Here is a 23,583-nt window from a genome sequence, read left to right on the forward strand (position 1 = left end):
TGCCAGATAAAGACTCAGTGTATGAAGAAAGCCTTGTGATCAATGCATTAGGTCAAGGTAGTCATTAGTAGGACAGTGATTTTTCTGGTATCCTGCTGAGAAACAATATGGTCTAACAACCAAGCAAATATTTAAAATATATACACTCTGGGACGCCTGAGTGGCTCAGTTGGTTAAGCGACTACCTTCGGCTCAGGTCATGATCCTGGAGTCCCAGGATCGAGTCCCGCATCGGGCTCCCTGCTCAGCAGGGAGTCTGCTTCTCCCTCTGACCCTCCCCCCACCTCCTGCTCTCTCTCAAATAAATAAATAAAATCTTTAAAAAAAAAATAAAATTTATACACTCTGAACTTTGGCTTGCTTTGCCTGATATGGGAAAAAAAAATCCCTATAAACTTAAAGCGAAATAATTTATTTTTAGAATTAGGATATTTTTGGGGAACCTGGGTGGCTCAGTTGGTTAAGCATCTGCCTTTGGCTCAGGTCATGATCTCAGGGTCCTGGGATCGAGTCCATGTCGGGCTCCATGCTCTGCGAGGAGCCTGCTTCTCCCTCTCCCTACCGTTTCCCCTGCTCGTGCTCTCTCTCTGTCATATAAATAAATAAAATCTTTAAAAAAATCAGGCCATTTTTAGAAAGCAAGATATCTTTGAAAACAATATTTCTAAATGCTTCTTTATACAGGGTGATCAGACAAGGCTGCAGGGACCAGAATGAGGAGAAGGAGCTAGTCAAGCAAAGATCTGGAAAGGGCCTTCTCAGCAGGGGACCTGGTGCAAAGGCTGGAATGAGCCTGGTGAGTCCAAGGGACAGAGAGGATGACAGGGGGCGTGAGGTCAGAGAGGCAGCAGGAACCCAACCGCACAGCCTTTTGTAGGCCATGGTAAAGGTGAGATTTTCTTCTCATAGCAATTGGGTAGTCACTGGGGGTTTTAAACAAGGAAGTGATAGGATCTAATTTAGATTTTTAAAATATCATTCCACTGCTGTGGGGAGGGAGTAATGGAAGAAGACCAGTTGAAGAGGCTGCCACTGGGTTCCAGGCAAAGACAATACAGGACTAGACTAAGCTAGTATTGTGAAGACAGAAACAGGTGGCCAGATTTGGGACATATTTAGGAAATAAACCCAAGAGGACTGGTGGAGAAAACAAATGTGAGGCTGAAGGAAAGAAAGGAATCAAGGATCATTCACTTTTTGGCCTGAGCAACTACATGGCTGGTGTCACCATTAACGAGTGGCAAACCTGGGTTTGAGTCTAGGCTCTATCACTGGGTATGTTGCTTAGCTTCTCCAAGCCTCAGCTCTTCCCCTGCAACGTGAAGGGACGAGTGCCCACCATGCAGAGCTGCGTGAGGATCAAATGAAATCTTGCACGTAAAGCACGAGATACGTACATAAAGCAGCTCAACACGACGTCTGGCAGGCAGGGAAAGCTCAGTAAGTGGGAGCTTTCGTTAGTATTTAAGGGTGCAGAACTGTGGTGGTGCCTCTCTCAATGGGGCAACTCTCAGATGGGAAAGAAGTGGGAACACAGGGCTAGAAGTTTTGTAAAAAAGAACTTTTAATCACAAATAAGATTCTGGGGCGCCTGGGTGGCTCAGTTGGTTGAGCGACTGCCTTCGGCTCAGGTCATGATCCTGGAGTCCCTGGATCGAGTCCCGCATCGGGCTCCCTGCTCAGCAGGGAGCCTGCTTCTCCCTCTGACCCTCTCCCCTCTCATGTGCTCTCTCTCTCTCTCATTCTCTCTGTCTCAAATAAATAAATAAAAATCTTTAAAAACAAAAAAAACAAATAAGATTCTGTCTCTGCTATTGTGCCTCTCTGGGATATCTCCAGGAAATGAAAACAATGGGTCCATCAAATTACAAAGGCAAAGGCTCCCTGAGCTTCTGCCTTCTTCCCTAGCCTCCAATGAGGCTCTCCAAGTACTGCACGCACCACTGCCCTATCAGTAAGTATTACATTAGGAAACGCTGAGGGGCGGACAGACTCCTGCTGTTTAGAGGGCGACGTTGCTGCTCAGATTAATTTGCTGTGATGAAAGAAGAAGTCTTTGCAGTGAGCAATCCCCGGCACAACTCAGCCTTCTATGCAAGAGCCCTGTTGTCAGAGCCAAGCAGACCACACTTCTCATTTCTGTTCTGCAGCTGTTGTAGACCATAAAGAATTACAAGTTTGGGTTTAGATTTTAAATAACTCAAATGACATATTCCATGAGCTCTGGGGCCACTAAATAAAACAAAAAAATGGCCAAGAAATGAACAACTTCCCAATTTTAGAGGAATTCCTTCTTTTTGCTAGGATGACAGTTGATTTCAAGTCCATACAGGAAAGAAAAATTCTTCATATAGCAAGTTAATTCCTACTAATTAAACCACATGGGATTCCCAACACCTCCAAAACAATAAGGTCCACAGCACTGTCAAGCTGTCTAACTGACTGCTAGGAAGAGAGAACCTGGCTCTAATCAGCAGTATATCTGGGTCCACGTCCGCCTGCACAAATCCTTTGCTGAGGCCCTCGCTGGACACTTCACATTATCAGAGCAGAAACTCTGAAATTTAAGCCTAATTTGTTTCCTTTCCCTGGAAGAGAAAGCTTTCAGTTATAAGATGAAAATTCCACAATTTCTGCATTTCTCATTCCATAAATACTTTATTCCAGCCCAACTCCTGATTTGTCCTGAAAGAGATGGCCTGGAGGCTTCAACTGATACGTAAACACAGGACCCTCCACACCTGGTTTAATATTACTGGGACCTCTCTTGGTACCACCACGCTCATATCTTACATAGTGACACTTATGTATAGGCTTCTTTCTCCACTAGACCATAGGCACCTGTCTGATTCAATTTTTCATTCTTTCCCAAGGCTCTGCACAAACAGAGAGCTTAAAAAATGTTTGTGAATAAATCCTGATTGGATGAGAAACACTCAATAAAATCCTCTTCAGACACATGGGCAACATTTTCTATTTTCTTTTTTTTTTTTTTTTTTTTAAGATTTTATTTATTTATTTGACAGAGAGAGACACAGCGAGAGAGAGAGCACAAGTAGGGGGAGTGGGAGAGGGAGAAGCAGGCTTCCCGCCGAGCAGGGAGCCCGATGCGGGGCTCGATCCCAGGACCCTGGGATCATGACCTGAGCTGAGGGCAGACGCTTAACGACTGAGCCACCCAGGCGCCCCACATTTTCTATTTTCTATAAACAAAACAAAAAAAAAAGCCGTGTGTGTGTGCATGCACGCTCATGCTTGCAGCACAGTCTCAAAAATATACCCCAAACTATTAAACAGTGGACATCTCTGGGGAGAGGGGTTTAGAGTAATTGAAAAGGAAGAGATTGTTCTTTTAAAATATTTTATTATGTTTGAGCTTGAACAAGCATGTATTTCTCTCTCTCCTTTTTCTGGCAGACAAATTATCTGAAGAGTGAAGATGATTTATAACTAAACTCAGTATTTCCTAAAACCCTTAATATTTTAAAATTGTGATATATAATTAACATCAAATTCACCATGTTAGGTGATGTACAACTGAGTGATTTTCAGTATGTTCACAAGGCTGTGCCACCATCACCACCATCCAATCCCAGAATCTTTTTACCCCAAAGGAAGCCCCATATCCATTAGGTATCACTTCCAATCCTCTCCTTCCCCTAATCCGTGGCAACTCCTAATCCACTTACTGTCTCTATGAATTTGCCTATTCTGGACATTTCATATAAAAGTGGCCTTTTGTGTCTGGCTTCTTTCACTTTGTATAGTGTTTTCGAGGTTCATCCTGTGTTATGTGTCAGTATTTCAGTCCTTTTTTTGGCTGAATAAGATTCCAGTGCATGGATATACTACATTTTGCTTAACCATTTGTCCATTAGAAGACATCTGGGTTGTTTCTACTTTTTGGCTATTGTGAATAGTGCTGCCATGAACATTCATGTACAAGTGTTTGTATGAACATAGGAGAATTTTCAATTCTCTTGAGCATATACCTAGGAGGAAGCATATATTACTCTGAAAAACAGTTTCAGATTGCTTTGCCTTTTTTTTTTTTTAATCTGGCAGAGTTACTCCTTTATATTAGGCATTGCTATGCTAGCACCATGAATTGCAGAAAACAAACAATAACTATTCTGAATCTTTACAAACCATCACTAACATCAAGACTCAGTGCTGGGAGACTAAGTAGGTGCGTTCATAAGAGACAAGAATACAGAAAACAGTTTAAAATAGAGGCTATCTTAAATTTGAAAAAACTCATACTTTTTGGCCCTATAATTCAACATACTTGTATCATAAGAAAATAATCTACAATGTGAACAAAAATGTGTTCGCTGTGGCCTTGTTTATAATAGTGAAAAAATGACAAGTACTTAAGGGTCCAACAAGAAAAGGATATTTAGGGAAATTCTGGACCATCTCAAATATAATGATTGAGAAACCACTTAAGATAGGGACATATGAAGAAAAGTAAGCTATAAAACTGTATTTACGCATCATACATAAAAATAAACTCAATATGGATCAAAGATCTAAATATAAGAGCAAAAACTGTGTAACTCTTAGAATAAAGCATAGGTAAATGCTTGTGACCTTGGGGATGATACCAAAACTCAAATAACAAAAGAAAAAAAAATAGAAAAGTAGGATTTCATCAAAATGGAAAACTGTTGTATATCAAAGGACACTATCAAAAAAGTTAAAAGACAACCCACAGAATGGTAGAAACTATTTACAAATCGTGTACCTGAAAAATGATAGAATATATCTAGAAAATATATATTTTTTAAGATTTTATTTATTTTTTGACAGAGAGAGACACAGTGAGAGAGGGAACACAAGCAGGGCGGAGTGGGAGAGGGAGAAGCAGGCTTCCCACGGAGCAAGGAGCCTGATGCGGGGCTCGATCCCAGGACCCTGGGATCATGACCTGAGCCAAAGGCAGACGCTTAACGACTGAGCCACCCAGGTGCCCCTAGAAAATATTTTTTAAAAACATTCCCACAACTCAACAATAAAAAAGACAAACAACCCAGGGATGCCTGGGTGGCTCAGTCAGTTAAGTCAGGTCCTAATCTCTGGGTTCAAGCCTCATGCTACTTAAAAAAAAAGACAAACAACCTAACTAATGGGAAAAGGACTTGAACAGACATCTCTCCAAGAAGATAGCCAATAAGCACATAAAAAAGATGTCTAATGTTATTAGTCATTAAGAAAACGCACATCAAAACCACCACAAGAGGGGTGTCTGGGTGGCTCAGTTGGTTAAGTGTCCAACTCTTGATTTCGACTCAGGTCATGATCTTAGGGTCATAAGATCAAGCCCCACGTTGGACTCCATGCTCAGTGGAGAGTCTGAGAGATTCTCTCTCTCCTTCTCCCTCTGCCCCTCCCCCCTGCTCTCACGCTCTCTCTCTCTAAAATAAAAACAAATCTTAAAAAAAAAAAAAAACCCACCACGAGATACTACCTTACATCCATGAAGATGGCTGTAATGATAATTAAAAAAAGAAAATAAATATTGGCAAAGATGTGGAAAAATCAAAACTTTCCTACACTGATGGTGAGAATGTAAAATGGTACCGCTGCTATGGAAAACAATGGCGGTTCCACAATAGAGTTACCATGTGACACAGCAATTCAGCAATTCCGCTCCTGGGTATACTCCCAGAACTGAAAAGAGATACTTATACAAAAACTTGTACATGAATGCCTGTAGCATTATAAAAGCCAAAAAGTGGAAACAACTCAAATGTCTATTAAGGGATAAGTGGTTAAACAAAATGCAAACCCAAACGATGAAATATGAGTCAGCCATAAAAAGGACTAAAGTACTAATACATGCCATACTACAGGTGAGCCTCCAAATTACTATGCTAAGTGAAGAAAGCCAGGCACAGAAGGCCACATAGTATAGGAATCCATTTATATGAAATGTCCAGAAGAGGCAAATCCAAAAAGAAAGTAGATTAACTGGCTGGGGCTGGGGCAAGGAGGAAGCTGGAAGTGGCTGCTATGGTGGGGAGGGGTTTTTTGGGGGCAATGGAAATGTCCTGGAATTGGATAGTTGGGATGGTGGTGGCATAACCTTGTAAATATACTAAAAACAACTGAATTGTATACTTTATTTTGGGGGGTGGGGGAGGGGCAGAGGGAGAGAGAGAACCTCAAGCAGGCTCTACACCATGGATGCGGGGCTCAATCTCACAACCCTGAGACCATAACCTGAGCCAAAATCAAGAGTCAGATGTTTAATCGACTGAGCCATGCAGGCGCCCCTGAATTGTACACTTTAAATGTGTGCATTATTGAAATTTTGTTATATGAATTATATTTCAATTTAAAAAATGTATTTTCTTTATTTTTAAATAGGCTCCATGCCCAGCCCCAATGTGGGGCTTGAACTCATGACCCTAAGATCAAGACCTGAGCTGAAATCAAGAGTTGGATGCTTAAGTGACTGAGCCACCCAGGCGTCCCTAAAAAATGTATTTTAAAAGTGCAATTTCAGGGGTGCCTGGGTGGCTCAGTCGGTTGAGTGTCTGACTCTTGATTTCAGCTCAGATCATGATCTCAGCGTCATGAGATTAAGGCCCATGTTGGGCTCCATGCTCAGTGAGGAGTCTGCTTGAGATTCTCTTTCCCTCTGCCCCTTCTCCCCCCACCCCGCTCTCTCTCTCTCTCAAATAAATCTTTTTAAAAAAGTGCAATTTCAACTTTATAAAATGAACACACCAAAATCCTCATCTCTGAATGTTTTCTCTTGTCTCCATTCTTGCTATAATTTCTACCTTTCCTATCTTGACCACGTATTACTTTCTTCTCAGAAACAAATTAACAGAAGTTAATCTCCTCTTAGGATGTTATTCAAATGAAGGAATACATTCCTTCACCATCAAAGGAGAGCTATTTCCTTGTTCAGGACAGAAGTCATCCTACTGTGGCAGAAGTGCTGAGACCTTGCCCCTCCCCCACTTGCACAGTCTCCCTGACTCAGGTGTTAAGCTGCTGGAAGAATGAGGTATAGGGCAAGCCACTCTGGGTGGGCTTTCTTACGTAGTGAGCCTTCGGCAAACACTCTTATGCTCAAACTGCATGGTTGAAAATTACACCTATATGGGCGCCTGGGTGGCTCAGTTGGTTAAGCGACTGCCTTCGGCTCAGGTCATGATCCTGGAGTCCCAGGATCGAGTCCCGCATCGGGCTCCCTGCTCGGCAGGGAGTCTGCTTCTCCCTCTGACCCTCCTCCCTCTCATGCTCTGTCTCTCATTCTCTCTCTCTCTCAAATAAATAAATAAAATCTTTAAAAAAAAAAAAAAAAAAAGAAAATTACACCTATAGCTTATATATTTATAATGTAATTTTAAAAATCATGCAAATATAAATGTATACTAAAATGACCCCTCTAAGCCAAAGGATGATTCTATTTAGAAAGGCAATTTATGCAATGGCCAAGAGGAGGGGAAATCCAGCTGCATGAAATGGGAAAATTTTCAATTTATTTATTTATTAAAAAGATTTTATTCTTTTAAAAAATTTTTTATTATGTTATGTTAGTCACCATACATCGTTAGTTTTTGATGTAGTGTTCCATGATTCATTGTTTGCGTATAACACCCAGTGCTCCATGCAATACGTGGCCTCCTTAATACCCATCATCGGGCTAGCCCATCCCCCCCACCCCCCTTCCCTCTAAAACCCTCAGTTTGATTCCTGGAGTCCATAGTCTTCCATGGTTCGTCTCCCCCTCTGATTCACCCCCCTTCATTTTTCCCTTCCTTCTCCTAATGTCCTCCATGCTATTCCTTATGTTCCACAAATAAGTGAAACCATATGATAACTGTCTTTCTCTGCTTGACTTATTTCACCTAGCATAATCTCCTCCAGTTCCATCCATGTTGATGCAAATATTGGGTATTCATCTTTTCTGATGGCTGAGTAATATTCCATTGTATATATGGACCACATCTTCTTTATCCATTTGTCTGTTGAATAATCACTCTCAATGTGAACGGCCTAAATGCTCCCATGAAATGGCACAGGGTTGCAGATTGGATAAAAAGACAGGACCCATCCATATGCTGTCTACAGGAGACTCATTTTGAACCTAAAGATACATCCAGATTGAAAGTGAAGGGATGGAGAACCATTTTTCATGCCAGTGGACCTCAAAAGAAAGCTGGGGTAGCAATTCTCATATCAGACAAATTAGATTTTAAGCTAAAGACTGTAGTTAGAGATACTGAAGGACACTATATCATTCTTTTTTTTTTTTTTAAAGATTTTATTTATTTATTTGACAGAAAGAGACACAGTGAGAGAGGGAACACAAGCAGGGTGGAGTGGGAGAGGGAGAAGCAGGCTTCCCGCCGAGCAGGGACCCCGATGCGGGGCTCGATCCCAGGACCCCAGGATCATGACCTGAGCTGAAGGCAGACGCTTAATGACTAAGCCACCCAGGCACCCCATCATTCTTAAAGGATCTATCCAACAAGAGGATCTAACAATTGTAAATATCTATGCCCCCAACATGGGAGCAGCCAACTATATAAGCCAACTGTTAACCAAAATAAAGAGACATATTGATAATAATACGTTAATAGTAGGAGACCTCAACACTCTACTCTAAGCAACAGACAGATCATCTAAGCAGAAAATCAACAAAGAAACAAGAGCTTTGAAGGACACACTGGACCAGATGGACCTCATAGATATATACAGAACGTTCCACCCTAAAACAACAGAATACTCATTCTTCTCGAATGCACATGGAACTTTCTCCAGAATAGACCACATACTGGGTCACAAATCAGGTCTCAACCGATACCAAAAGACTGAGATTATTCCCTGCATATTGTCAGACCACAATGCTTTTTTAATAAAACTCAATTTTATTTAAAAAAAAACCAAAAACTTCCAAATTCAGTGAGCCTGTTACAAAAACTTAACCCAACCTACTCTGTTTTCATAGAGGTTGAATATAATGTTTACCTTGAATCTAATCATTGAGTTACTAAGAATGCATGTAGGTGTAGTTAAATCACATCCAGACATTTGCTTTTAATTTCAAGGCATTTTAATTTACAGAGTATTTTGAATCCCTCTTAAGGGCCAGGAGTTTAGGCAATTAGCAAAAAGCAATGGCAGCACTGTAAATGTGTTAGGGCTAGTACCGTAAAACAAGACGAGCCCTGTCCTTAATGTTCTTTCAGTTTCCATCTCTATCAGATGTCAAAGTCGCATCTGTCAAAAAAGAGCCAAAGACGACGCATCACATTGATCAGTTAGGAGGAGCTGGATTGTAGCACATCCTTCCAGGCGAGTTCATCATCTCTCCAGCTCACCCTAATTGTTAAATCAGTCAGCAAGGGGCTTAAAAGGATCTGAATAGTGCAGTAAGAAGGGGTGGGTGGGCCTGGAAGGGTCTTTGGTCAACATGACTCCTTGGCTGACTTATCTGTTCTAACTTTGCAAGGAATTCACAACCTTCTATGAAATTTGGCATGTGCTACAGGGTAGCAAGATATACCTTGGTTCATTCTGTAGTTTATTCTAATGCCCTGAAATAAAATGGCAACCACAAACGATTTTCCAAAAAGCAAGGCAGCACAGGGAGGAGGTAAGGAGACAAGGAGCAGCAAGTCTTCAGGTGGGGTGCCAAGCAGCTAGACTGCGGTGTCAGGCCACTTGGACCCCCAGCCCAGCCCAGGCCACCTCTTCCCAGCACTGCTGGGAGCATGGTCATGGCCATGACTAATCCACCAGCGGCCCTGCTCATGAGGCCTACAGGCTGCAGGTGAAGGTGTGGCCCACTTGGCCCACAGCAAGGCGATGGCAGGCCAGGCTCAGAGTGAACAGCACCTACAGTAAGGAGCACAGCATTTACACATTCCCAAGGCAGGGCTGCAGTGAACTGATTCTCTAAGACCTGGCCTGCCTTGTTGAGGAGACCACAGGAGTTCTCCTGCCTTTCTAGAAACTAACCTTGGAGGGAAAATCCTTAAAGGTTATGGATCAGCCACTGCCAGGACTTGGAATGCAGAATGGTTGCTGGGTCATAATAACTAGGACAAAGAGTGGTCCAGGGGAAGAGTATGATCTAAAGAAGTTGACTGATTTGGAAAAATCTGTGGAAAAGATAACTGACCATTGGTAGGGGAGTATGAAGAGTTTATGGCTTAGCAGGATTTTCTGGCCAAGGAGTTGTAATCTGAAACTCTCTGCAAACTTGATAGGGAGAAGCAACAACTGAACAATTGGAGAAATTTATAAATCAATTATGCCAGAAAATTTCCAAAACAGAAGACAGAAAAAAACAAAACAAAACAAAAAAACCCAAAAGGCTCAAGTGTTCCCAGCTGACCATGACTGACCCCACAGAGCGCAGCACGTGCCAGGAGATGGGAGGCTCAGTCCAGGAGCCTGGCCCTGCAGAGTGAGCGCAAGTGCAGAGAGGGCACGGTCCTGAGAAACAAGCATCTCCAAGCCCTCTCCTCCCTCAGACAGAAGGTGCTGACTGTGGACCAGCTGCCACTCTGACATTCCGATACCTATTTTCAATAAAAAAAAAAGCGTGGTCTTCAAAGAGCTCCTGCCAGTTTTTCATGGTCTGTACATGGTTATCCTGTTCAATAGGCTCACCTTGTCCAGAGGGAGCCTTCCTGGCCCACATTACTCTACCTCTTTGGGCCTGTGAGGCACTTCCTAGCACAAACGAGATGTGATGTGTCCTGGGACACATCCAAGTTTATAGGCTATCCTGGTCATCAGATACAACAGGACCATTGGTTCCCCTGTAATCCTATAGCTCCCTAAATGTAAAAGCAAAATCACCAGGAAGTAGGGCCCAGCCAAGGGAGGAGACGAAGGGTTCAAAACAGGTGTTTGGCACTAACGTTATCCAAGCAGCCTTCATCGGGATCTATTTGCCATACGGTTAACTGGAATACTGGCTTACAGAACGCGTCCTTAGGCTCCTCTGACCCTGCCCAGCTGGAAGCCATGGGCGCACAGGGGCGCACTCCCAGGTGGGGTCTATGCTCAGTGCTTAAACCTCCTGTCCCCAGGCAGATCTCTGTAGGGCTGAACCCAGACCTGCGTGAGTGTTTGAAACCAGGCCAGAAACACAGCTCGGGTAGGGCAGAGAGGAGGGCCAACATGAGGCTGTCAGGCACTGCTGAAGTCAACCAAATACTTCTCAGGAGAGAGACACATTCTTCTTTCAATCGCATTGCCATTACCTATTATTTCCTTTTGTGACTTGCATCTTATTTAAGGGCATTTTCATTTGTTTTGTGGCCTATTTTTTTCCTCGTTACTAAACACAAACCAGTTTTGAACATGAGGTAACAAGCAGAGGAGTATACGTATGTATTTTTATTTTTTCAGTATGGAAATAATGCTCTGTGGTTCCTTGTATTTTATTTCAATACAGTCATGACTGGCCCTAAGTAGATACGGCCTTATGGTCTTGCCTTAAAACTGAGTGTTGCTGCCACCACTCTTCAGCCCAGTGTCTTGAGGGACCAGCTCCTGATGCACCTACTCTGAGGCAGGTCTTACAAGGAGGCAAAGAGAGGATTCCACTGAAGTCCCAGGATTTTAGGACTAAGAGCATGGGGGCTAGAGAAGGTAGTAGAAGTGAAGGGTGAACAAGTGAACAGGACTCCAGGCCCAATCTCTGCTCTTACTTCCCTGCCTCATCCAGAGTAGCTGTTTTTCTGCATTTACATATTAGCTGTGCGACCACTGTTAAGTTTGAAATGAATATAACACCTCCCTCCTATAGCTGATGAAGCAAAGTGACCAAGCGCAGGTAAACGCACCTAGCACAGTGTGGGACACACAGAGGATGTTCAAAAAATGTTAGCTATTATTCTGTGTGGATTCCACATTAGAATTCTTTAAACAGTCAGTTTTGGCTCATTTCCCTCATTTTAAAAAAACTGAAAAATGACTTTATTAAAGCACGTAAATACAAAAAGTATTTTTAAAAAACTATGTAAATGCATTTGTGTAAGAAAAATTCAAGGGCGCCTGGGTGGCTCAGTCGTTAAGTGCCTGCCTTCGGCTCAGGTCATGGTCCCAGAGCCCTGCATCGGGCTCCCTGCTCCGCGGGAGCCTCTCCCTCTCCCACTCCCCCTGCTTGTGTTCCCTCTCTCACTGTGTCTCTGTCAAATAATAAAATCTTCAAAAAAAAAGAAAGAGAAAAAGAAAAATTCAAACAAAATACCAGAATAAAATGAAAAAATAATTCTTTGCTTCTCCACGTACTCTCACTCACAAAATTACCAGTCTGTAAAATGGGGCCACTACTCAGATAAATGACAGGATGTTCTAAAAACTTGAAATACTGCATAAGAGAAAACACTAAATCCATAGAGTACTCTGCATCACCATTCACGTAATTTAGTGAAATCCCTGGAATGAGGGACTGAGCACTCGAGCCACTGGATGGAACCACCAAACTAGGAAAGACTGAACTGAAGCCCAACCCCCCGACCCCCTGATTTCATGTTCCAGCCTCCCTCAGGAAGGTCCTACCAGAGTTCCATCTGTCAGGGTGCACCCGGAGAAGCGTTTGGCAAGAAACCCTTCAAAGTTAGTCGTTCTTTGAATAGCAAAAAGAAGCAATTTCACTTCAATTTCCTTAGCTCTGGTACGCATAATCTTGGCAAGTTCTGTCCTTCAAAATAAAGAGGTAAGAATGTTGTCAAAAAAAAAACTGTTCAAGATAGGATAAAGTAAACGGTTTTAGCTTATATATATAAAAAAAAAATTATGTGGTCATTTCAAATCCTGAGATCTGTTACCAAGTTTACTGTTTTGAGAATAGAAATACATACTCTAATTAAGAATTTGAAGGTGAAATTATCCACTAGTCAAAAAAAAAAAAATTAAGGATTAAGGAGAGATCAATTTGTTTACATGGTCACTACTATTTTTAGATCTTTCAACTTTTCCGTAATTTGTTAATAATATATATCTAAAACACTCAGTATTTTATAAAAATGCATATATTTTATGTACCATCATAAGTCATTAACTACTAAATTACAAAGCCCCCTCTTCCAAAGAGCTCAATCACCATCTCTTCAACCAGAGAGCAGGAACCCCGGAAATACATGTGAGAGATGAGAACCCCCATGTGAAAAGTGACATGTACGTGCTCAGGTGGGTAGTGCCTGCGAAGCTTACGTACCACGCAAGTGTTGTGCTTCAGAATGGGAGCTGTGAGGGACCAGTGACCTGAGAGCTCTTAGGAAGTACTGAGCCATGGTTATCTTCCCATACAAAGAAATGGCAAAACCAAACAAAGAGCCTCTGCGATTCTTTGGAAATTATGTATCTGTAGGATTTTAGCCAAAATTCCAGCAATGAAAGCTTGGCAGGAACAGCCACAACACAGCCATTGGCCGACACAACGAGGGCAGATTTGTGGCTTCAGCAGACTCCCAGTCTCCTGCAGACTGCAGTATTCACAGATTAGTTTGCAAGTCACTGAACTGTAGGCTAAAGAGAATTAGTTATCAATTTCTCAAGGAATTTGCTTTCTTTGCTAATCAGGACTTCGAACGTGACAAGCACAACTGTCCTTGAATCAACATTTAAAGGTCATCTAAACCTATGGTAGCAAATGTGCTTCTGAGAACAACAGCCACACAGAATGTACAAGACCAGGAGTGAACTCTAATGTAAACTGTGGACTCTGGGTGATAATCGTCTGTTGATGCATGTTCATCAATTGTGACAAATGTACATTTTGGTGGGGGATGCTGATGGTAGGGGGGCCATGCATGTGTGGGGGCACGAGTGTAGGGGAAAACTCTGTATCTCCCTCTCAATTTTGCTATGATCCTAAAATTACTCTAAAATATAAAGTCTATTAAAAAAAAAAAGTGAAGCCAACAGCCAATATCCCTTAAGAAATCCACCCCCCGTGTGTTTAAAGCATACAACTTCATTATATTCTCTGATTTTAAGAAAGATGCATACCATGAATTATTCTAAGGTGGCTGAGTTATGCTTAGACATGGGACTTTTTTGAAGAATTAGCCTGGAGTTAATATAATTGTGCACTGTGAGAAGGGCATAGATAACTGGGGTGTCTGGGTGGCTCAGCCAGTTAAGCATCGGACTTTGATCTCAGGCTCCAGGGATCAAGCCCCACGATGGGCTCCCCACTCAGCGGGGAGCCTGCTTATCTCTCTCTCCCTCTGCCCCTCCTCCTGCTTATGCTCCCTCTGTCTCATTGATAAATTTTTTAAAAATTTAAAAAAAAAAAAGGAAGGCCCCAGATAACTAATAAAACCCAGTTACTACCACTATTGTGGTACAGCTGCAAGTAAAAAATAAAAAAAATTTGACTCTAGCTTTAGCTTTGTCATGGACACACCGATCTAACCTTGCGTTTTATCTCTTCAATATAAATGGACTGTCTGGCCTTGGGCTACATTCATGAAACTGCAGAGACAGGATGAATGACAGGAGGTCTTTAGATGCTTAGAACATTCAGATGCCGATATTATTAACTATCCAAAGACTACAAATACACTGCATTAGGGGCAGGAAATTTGTTCAGCAGATATTTCCTGACTGTCACTGAAGTAGAACTACCCCTGTCCCTATGGAACAATGTATGTAGCAAGTCAGAGAAGCAAACGATAATAGATATATACACTGTATACTGATATACGTAATAGCAGGAGAACATGTGGGGTGTTGAATAACAGGGATATCTGGTGGATGAGCCTTGACTAGGTTAAGTCCAGAAGGCAGGCTGTTCAAGGCAAGGGTCAAGCTACAGGAAAGTCTTAGAGCAAAGACAGGAGCAGATGAAGCTGCTGTGTTTTATATATATTACTCTTCAGAAAAAAAAAGTGCTTTGACTATAGGCTACTAGCCCAGGACTCTCGTGTACCCTTTTTCACTTTTTTCCTAGAAGTTTTTACTCTTCCTCCACATACATGTCCTCTCTTCTAGGTTTGGAACTCTGAAGTTGGAGAAGTTGGAATACAGCTGCAGCTGGAGTTTAGGGGTTGGTTTTGGGTTAATAAAATCTGACTTTCAACAGGAAAAGGGTCTTCTAAAGGGAGAGAGTCCAGCACGGGTGAAGAAGTTCTCATTAAAATGATGACTCTCAAACAACAATAAAAAAAAGTGGAAGTGGTACCCAATCCACAAGACAAGATGGAACCCCTAGAGACCATGGGATTGATTTCAACCAACCGATTTCAATTAACAATAAAACCAGTAGAGCTGGAATCTACCTTGTGACATGGCAAAATTCTACTGCAATCCTCTCGGTCATGTACCACTCACGTGGAAACATACGACCATATTTCTCCTCATAGTCCACAAGCTGGCGTTTTATCCAGGCATAGCGTCTGTCGATTTTGTCCAGCCAGGCAACCTTAGGAAGGTAGGGAACAAAATCCACCCAGTGCTCAGAAGTAGTGTTCACAGTTTAAGGAAATAAACAAAAACACAGAACCAAGAAAAACACAACCAATCTCTTTCTTTCTCACAATTTTATTTCATTTTTCTTTTTCTTACTTTCTCACAATTTTGCTTTATTTCTCCTTCCTTCCTTCCTTCCTTCCTTCCCTCCCTTTCTCTCTTTCTTTCAGAGGGAGAGAGAGAATCCCAAGCAGGCTCCACACCCAGAGCGGAGCCCGACGGATCTCACAACGCCGAGATCATGACCTGAGCCAAAATCAAGAGTCTCGCTCTTGAGCCACCCAGGCACCCCTATTTCTCACAGTTTTAAAGAATATAGGCTACTTTTTCACTTGATCCAGAGGATCTTAACTTGGGTCTACGATTAGACTTCAGGGATCTGTAAATTTCCTGAAACTGTATATGCAAAGTTTTATGCATAGGTACATTTTTCTGGGGAGAGGATCTGTAGCTCCCATTATTTTCTCCAAAGGGTCAGTGACCTCAAAATGGTTAAGAACCACTGAACTGTACAGTCAGCCCCTAAAGTCACAGTTCAACCATCAACATTTTAAGGCAGTAATACTACTAAAATATGAATCAGTAGACTTGAGGGCATTTAATTTTCAGTAAAATTCAAATGTAACATTGATTTCATTTGGTCAATACTTACATCTTGGTTTTCTTGAAAAAGTACTAGATATTCTGACAGATGCTGTTTAATAAACTTTTTGATGATTTCCTGTTTGATTCTGGGATCCAAAATATTAGCAACCAGACATGCATCTCGTAGGACATTGCTGGGTCCTCCTGGCCTCTGGTAAAACAAACAACACACACCAGTTCAAGAGCCAGAAACAATCTTTAAATCTCACGGCCTCTGACAGCTGTTACTTCTTGTTCCTCTCTTGAAGTTATTATTACCTCCACTGCCCTGACACTTATTCTTTTGCTGTGGATGGATATTTTAGTTACTTGTTACTCGATGCAAGAATTACTAAGCTAGTCCGCAGTACCCAATATAAAAGCTACTCTGTGAATCAGCAAGGAGACATTTTGAAAACAGGGTCAGCAATAGGAAATTTTGCTTTCTGAATACAAAAACTGAAATCACCTTGGTGAAGAGCCATACAATTCAGAAGGACACCAGTCTCACTCCACACGTGCCACTTTCCCCTGATTCTAACCTCAGATTCCTGTTCTTAAAGTGCCGTATTTGTGCCAAACAGTGCAGTGGCATTTAAAATCTAAAACGAGGTTCCAAACTGCCAGACCTGTTTTGTTGACAATCAACTACCCACGCAGGTAGCCAGAGGTAAAATATTATGATATCAGTCCCCTGATCTGAAAGGCAGTAGAAGGCTATTGAGAGGTCATATTGATAAATCACGATGGGAAGGCCTTTGTTATTACTGAGGGCAATCCAGTCTTGCCGAACTTTTCTTTATAGTAACTCACTGAATGAACATGGTTGGCTGAGTGGACTAGAGCAAAAAGAACACCTGGAATCTACTCTTGGCTTGGCTAAATAGCTGTGTAGCTTTGGCGCAGTTATTGAAACTCATCTGAAAAATAAATGAAAAAAAAATGAACTTCAATGAGGTGATGATTAATGTTCTTCCAAATCTTTATGATTCTCTGTCCAATACTATATCTGTCTCGACTGAAGTTCAAGAGTTTTAGAAGTGTTACTAAGCTGCCTGAGAGCTAAATTGTTAAGATGCTGACTCACTCTGTGCTGAATGCTGTTATGTCATCTGCTGAGCACTCTGACTGCTCACCTCTTGCTTCTGGATGAAAGTGTTTGATCTGATAGAGAAGTCACAGAAGCTGAAACCGACGGGCTCATGGATTCAGATATTTTCATTTAAAAAGGACTTAGTAGGTTACCTTGTACAATTTTAATGTCTTGATTTCTATTTGTGAAATAGGAATAGCACACAAGGCCTTTAAGAAAAGTCCATAGTCACTGAAAAGGAGAATAGAAAACTTAAAAAAAAAAAGATTAAGTTACCCAGCTACAGAAAAAGGAAGTAAGTTGTTAAAGAAAACAATTTTAACTTCATCTGCTTGGTGGGATCTGAGAAAAAGACATAAAGTAGGTCATGATTAGTTTCTTCTAAACAATAAAGCTGGGCTTCATTCATATCTTTCTGAAACTTCTTGAAACTGGGCTAGATACCAGAGTATAGTAAAGCAGACCCTGGGCTCAGAACAGTCTGGTGTTTATAATTTGTGAATATCTTGCAATCCCTTTTTACAGAATGGCTTTCCAATATCCATTCCCCACAGTGATATCAAATGAATAAGGAACATAAAGTCCTGAAAGGAACATGTCTTACAAATAAAATATCTGATTACTAGAAGGCAGCCATAATATATGCAGACATTAAAATCAAGAGCAGGGGGGCGCCTGGGTGGCTCAGTCATTGGGCGCCTGCCTTCGGCTCGGGTCCTGGGATCGGGCCCCGCATCGGGCTCCCTGCTCAGTGGGAGGCCTGCTTCTCCCTCTCCCACTCCCCCTGCTTGTGTTCCCTCTCTCGCTGTGTCTCCGTCAAATAAATAAATAAAATCTTTAACAACAACAACAACAAAAAACAAATCAAGAGCAGGTTTCCTATAGGAAGTAATCTACAAAGCTGGGGCAGCTACCCCCACCTACTTCCTAAGTTTCTTTTATGGAGCACAAAGAAAAATGATTAAGATATTTCCAGTTATTGAATTAAAGAGCAGGTCCAGGAAACGTTCCTTGGCTCAGTAAATGAACATATATCCCCATCTCCACCCACCAAGTGCAGTGAGGAACGCTGCTTGCCTGTGTGTGCTTTGGTTCATTTCTGTGTTGAATAATTCCTTCTCTCGAAATAGCTCAAATAATAGAGAAAAAAAGCTTCTGAAGGTTCTTCTCTCCCCGACACATGCAAAGCATTAAGATTACATCTGCTACAGTTTGAAAGATAGAGCTAAAAGCAGTTACCCAAGCGCAGTGACAGCCAAGTGAGGCAAAGCTTGTTATGGGAGAAGTGTAACCATAGCTCACAAGCGAAATACCATGGCCTTCGCAGACACAACACAAACAGCCACACCACCAGCAAGAGCTAAAGGGATTAATCCCAAAGAACAGGATTCTGATCATTAAAAGTGAGTCTCCTAACTGTGTCACTCTGAGAGTTACATAAGCCTGTGGATGCTCCTCCCAGCTGTCTTTTCACCAAACTGAAACCAATAAGTTATGTAACGATTCTAAAAAACATTGCGGCTTGAAAAAAAAATTTTTTTTAACACAGCCATGAGAAAAAAGGAATTTGCTGGGCAGATGAGATATTAGGTTTGACACATATTAAATTAAACCAAAATAAATCCTCACTCTTTGATGCTGGAAGAACACAGATGAAGAACCAACATTGCTTTGGGATATTTAAAATCAAGGAGGTCTCATTACCCCGAACCTCTAGCAAACAGACTTACAGCTGCCAGCAGATACTTTTGGAATGGTAACGGTAGAGAGTGTGAATTAGGCAAGAATGGTGATAATGTCTAAGACTGGAGGGAAAACAATACCTTGGTGCCCTGGGAAGGAAATGCTTCTTCAAAATCAGCGAGGATTTGCTGTCCTAACTCAGTCTGGGCAGCTTTCACTCTGTAGGGAAAAGAGAACATGTCATTGCCTGGTGTAATTTTCATATATCCATAAGTAATTATGCAAAGACTGATCAGGCTCAGAACTGCTGAAGTCTTAGAGATCGTCCGGGGAGTGGCGAGTGGTGGCTAGATAAGAGAGGTCACATACTAGTTAGTAGCAGATTTATGACCAGGACCCAGGCATCTGATTTATTCTCATAATGGATTTTCTATATCCCAGTTTTTCTAGGCCAACCCTCACCTGGTGTAAGGGAATGTATGTTCATCTTTGCAAGGTGTCATCAGGGGGTAGTTATGCTGTGGGAAAATGCTATATAAAAATGCCCAATCCAACAGAAATCCATGTTGGATTACTGCTATAGCTGCGCCCCTGCTCCTTGGAGTCCGGAATCAGGAGGGCTCCATACTGCCTCAGAGATGTTGCTTTTTCAACCTGGAAGTCAACATCAGGATCATAAGTTTTAACAAATGAACAAGAGGAGGGGCACCTGGGTGGCTCAGTCGGTTAAGCCTCAGACTCCGTTTTGGCTCAGGTAGTGGGATCGAGCCCTGAGTTGGGCTCTGCACCCAGCAGGGAGTCTGCTTCAGATTCTCTCTCCCTCTCCCTCCTGCTTTCTCTCTTTCTCAAATAAATAAATAAATAAATAAATAAATAAATAAATAAAATCTTAAAACAACAACAAATGAACAAAAGGAGGGACGCCTGGGTGGCTCAGTCAGTTAAGCATCTGCCTTTGGCTCGGGTCGTGATCCCAGAGTCCTGGGATCAAGTCCCGTATCAGGTTCCTTGCTCGGCGGGGAGCCTGCTTCTCCTTCTCCCTCTGCCTGCCACTCCCTGTCCTTGTGCTCTCTCTCTGACAAATAAATAAATAAAATCTTAAAAAAAAAAATGAACAAAAACAATGTTTTCTAAAGTAAAAAGAAAAAGACCTGAAAGATAACATGAGCTGTTACTTGGGAGTGAAGGCCACTGAATGAAGACTGAAGTTCACTCAGAAGGCTGGCTAACAACAAAAATGAGCTCGAAAGGGGAGGTCAGTACTTAACCTGGCAGTTTGCATGTCTACCAGGCGCTCAAGAAATATTTGTCGGCTGAAACGAGAGGAGCTGGGGCGTGAGAAAGGAATTGTGCGTGTCAGCACCACCTGCAATGATCAGGTCCTCCCCCAGCTGCCACGAGCCGGACGCCTCGTACCAGCCATTCCCACAGAGCTGACTGCCCTGAGCCTGAGGCAAATATTTTACCTTTGCTAAAAGCACCATAAAATAGTGTTCTTCCTTTTTTGGTCTCCACCCTGTTACTTTGGAACTAACTTTAAAGTTTCTAGAAATAGCGAACAGCTCAAAAGCACAATTTCTTTGGCTATTCAGCAGTGGCTGGCAACCTACTGAGAAAATTTTTTTTTTTTTAATGAGGGGATAGGCAGGACCCCGAACAATCTGTTTTCTTCTGTGGCATAGTTATAATACTTTCCAGGGTTTTTCCACTATCTTCAAAACTTTTAAAACCACTCTTACAGGTGGGTTTGCAGCCTCTTTAGTCACTCAGTGACAGAGATAAGGCTATTACTGGAGTAGCCCCCAGATCACAACCAGGGCCATCCACCTAGAGTTGCGGAATGGACAATGGGAAGTGTGCCCTGAGTGTGAGCTCTGACAGGAGAGGAGAACATGCTTTTGTAAAACTGTACCTCGGAGGTCTTGTGACTCCACATAACGGGCCAGGCAGACAGCCTCCCCTGGTGCCAGGTCACAAGACAGAGCTTCCAGAGCCTCCAGCCCCTCTGTTTCTACTTGCCTCTTGGCAGCACAAAGAGAGCACCACTTCCTCCCTAAGCCACAGGGACAATTCCTGGAGGGGAAGTTCTATGCCCCCATCAGGGACATTCCGTCTTGGTGGTATGAAGGTCCCACCTCTGCCTCTTACACCCTCCCCCCTCATTCCCTAACTCTATATTCTTACCAGGGTGCCTGAAAAGACAACCAGAGCCTATGGTAAGGCTTGGCATTTCCAGAGTACAGAAGACAGGGGAAGTACCAGAGTGTGATTTGCAGATCCCCTTGCCATCTTCTTCAATCCATTTTCAAAGTCACGTCTTGAGACAGTCTAGACTTAGCTGTGCCACCAGTGAGCCATGTGTAAGTAAGTCATTTCCCTTACGTAAGGCCACAACTAAGAAGATTTGTGAAGTAAGAGAGTACATGCCCATGCAGGCCTGGGCTGGATGCCCCTCATTCTCCTCTCTGGGACTGCTTATTCCCCAGCACCCACCTTTACAGCTAGCTGGCAACAGCAGACACCTTCACAGGCGACTGTAAGCTGGAGGGATAACTACTGTTGGAGCAGAAGAGTGGGCTTCGGAATATAAACGTTTCCAAGCATAGTTTTCCAAGTGTCCATCAGTGACTCAGATGAAAGAGCAACCATTTCCCATACTGATATTAATGACAACAACTATAAACCCCAACCATGACTCCATGCATTTTCAGGGTGAGATGTGAATAGTAGTCTTTACCATCAGTTGCCTAAACAGGATCCTAGAAAGAAGTCAACACTAAAAGAACATCTTCAGCCAAACTCCTTCCTCTTCTTTTTTTTTTTTTTAAAGATTTTTTTTATTTATTTATTTGAGAGAGAGAGAATGAGAGAGCAAGCACATGAGAGGGGTAGGGTCAGAGGGAGAAGCAGACTCCCTGCCGAGCAGGGAGCCCGATGCGGGACTCGATCCAGGGACTCCAGGATCATGACCTGAGCCGAAGGCAGTCGCTTAACCGACTGAGCCACCCAGGCGCCCCAAACTCCTTCCTCTTCTAACAAGGAAAAGTAAGTTCCTATTGTAAAGAGATGGGACCAACTGAGACTCTGTTAGCAGAAGAGTTGATCTACCATAATTTCCATAAGAATGACTAAGAAATTTATCTACAACTAATGGAGAATAAATAAAAATTCCTCCCGGTATCCAAATAAGCTCAGTCCATTTAGATGGTGACAACTCTGTGTCGATCACACTTAGGAAAACAAAGGAGTCACTGTGCTGCTCAGAAAGGAAGTCAACCAATGACTTCTAGCATCCTCCATGCCATTTGACAAAAGGTTGTTCTAAGGTGACCTTTCCTGGGACGCCTGGGTGGCTCAGTCGGTTAAGCGTCTGCCTTCAGCTCAGGTCATGATACTGGGGTCTTGGGATCGAGTCCCACATTGGGCTCCCTGCTCAGCGGGGAGCCTGTTTCTCTCTCTGCCTGCAGCTCCCGCTGCTTGTGCTCTCTCTCTCTTTCTGACAAATAAATAAATAAATAAAACCACAAAACAAAGGTGGCCTTTCCTAAATGTGTTATCAGTTTGCACAATGGGTGGCAGCAGAAGGATATAGCAAATTATGAAAATTATTTAGACATCTGTAGATAAAGTAATCCTGATGCTTCCATGACCTTGTGAATGCCTCAAGGGAAACGCCCTCAGCTCCTCACAATAAACTGACCTCCCAAATACATATAGTTTGTACTGGACAGAACGGCTAATTAGTTAGATTAGTCAGACGCTCTATTTTCAAACAGATAGGCTCTATAAAGAATCCGAATCCAGAATCTTAAGCATGATACAGTGGGACAATGAAGTACAACCCTTATGCTTTTGAAACTGAAGTTCTTTCAGAAAGAACTTGTCAAAGTCACACAGCTAGTCGGGCCTTTTCATTCTCTAATTTCTTTCATTGCTACACCATGCAACAGCCCCCGCCCCCACCAACCTGCCAAGTATCTCTCACACCTAAGAGGTTAGCTATAGCCCTGAAAAATATTTTTTAGCTCAAGAGTTTTATGGGTTTCAAGAGAATGCAAGAATCTTCCACTCTTTCTCAGGAAATATTGACTGATTACCAGAGACATTTGCTTTCATGGATATTCTTAAGCCAGGAGGCTCTGAAATGTAAAGATGATATTAAAGAAAAAAGTCTTTCCCTCAATGCTACATTAACATTTAAGCATTTTCCAGAAGGGTAGTTGGAAGAAATAGCTATATTCAAATCAAAATCCATGAACTTCATATTTCAAATGTACAGGCAAAAATTTCAGAGCACAACCTTTCATGTGACTTCTACGATTTATAGACAGCAAGCTATTAAATTGGAGAAACTAAAGCAATTCATAGAGTGGAACTCTGCTGCCTTCTCCCCTGCCCCCAACAAACAGCTATTTCTATCATTTCCAGATGGTTCTACCATCACTATGCAAACATAAGGGAGGAGAATTCACCAGAAAAGATGCTAAAAATAAGAAATCTGGACTTTCCTCAAACTTTTAGTACCTCTTGAAAAACAATTGTAGTCAGGCACTGAAAACCAGAGATTTCTTCTCTTGTGTTGTTTTTAGTGTTACTTAATAGCACATATTTACTCTGTATTAACCTACACAAAATTTTTGCAAAGAGAAGTTGTTAAACGAACGAAAAGGAAAGTAAGTCCTCCTATTTGCAGCAATCCTACATGATAATGAATGTTCAGAGCA

The 23,583-nt window shown here is 42.2% G+C and overlaps 1 protein-coding gene across 3 annotated transcripts in view; it reads right to left on the reverse strand.

Annotated features, from left to right (window-relative positions):
* VPS53 (VPS53 subunit of GARP complex) overlaps window positions 1-23,583 on the reverse strand; it is a 140,202-nt gene that overhangs the window by 69,725 nt on the left and 46,894 nt on the right. For all 3 annotated transcript variants that reach the window (XM_036070925.2, XM_078068093.1, XM_036070924.2), the window contains 4 exons: window positions 19,000-19,078; window positions 16,112-16,255; window positions 15,270-15,412; window positions 12,544-12,685 (listed from right to left, as the gene is read on the reverse strand). In XM_036070925.2, the coding sequence (XP_035926818.1) occupies window positions 12,544-12,685; window positions 15,270-15,412; window positions 16,112-16,255; window positions 19,000-19,078 (508 nt within the window). The remainder of the gene's footprint in view (window positions 1-12,543; window positions 12,686-15,269; window positions 15,413-16,111; window positions 16,256-18,999; window positions 19,079-23,583) is intronic.

This window comes from Halichoerus grypus, chromosome 2 (assembly GCF_964656455.1).
Source record: "Halichoerus grypus chromosome 2, mHalGry1.hap1.1, whole genome shotgun sequence".
NCBI lineage: Eukaryota > Metazoa > Chordata > Mammalia > Carnivora > Phocidae > Halichoerus > Halichoerus grypus.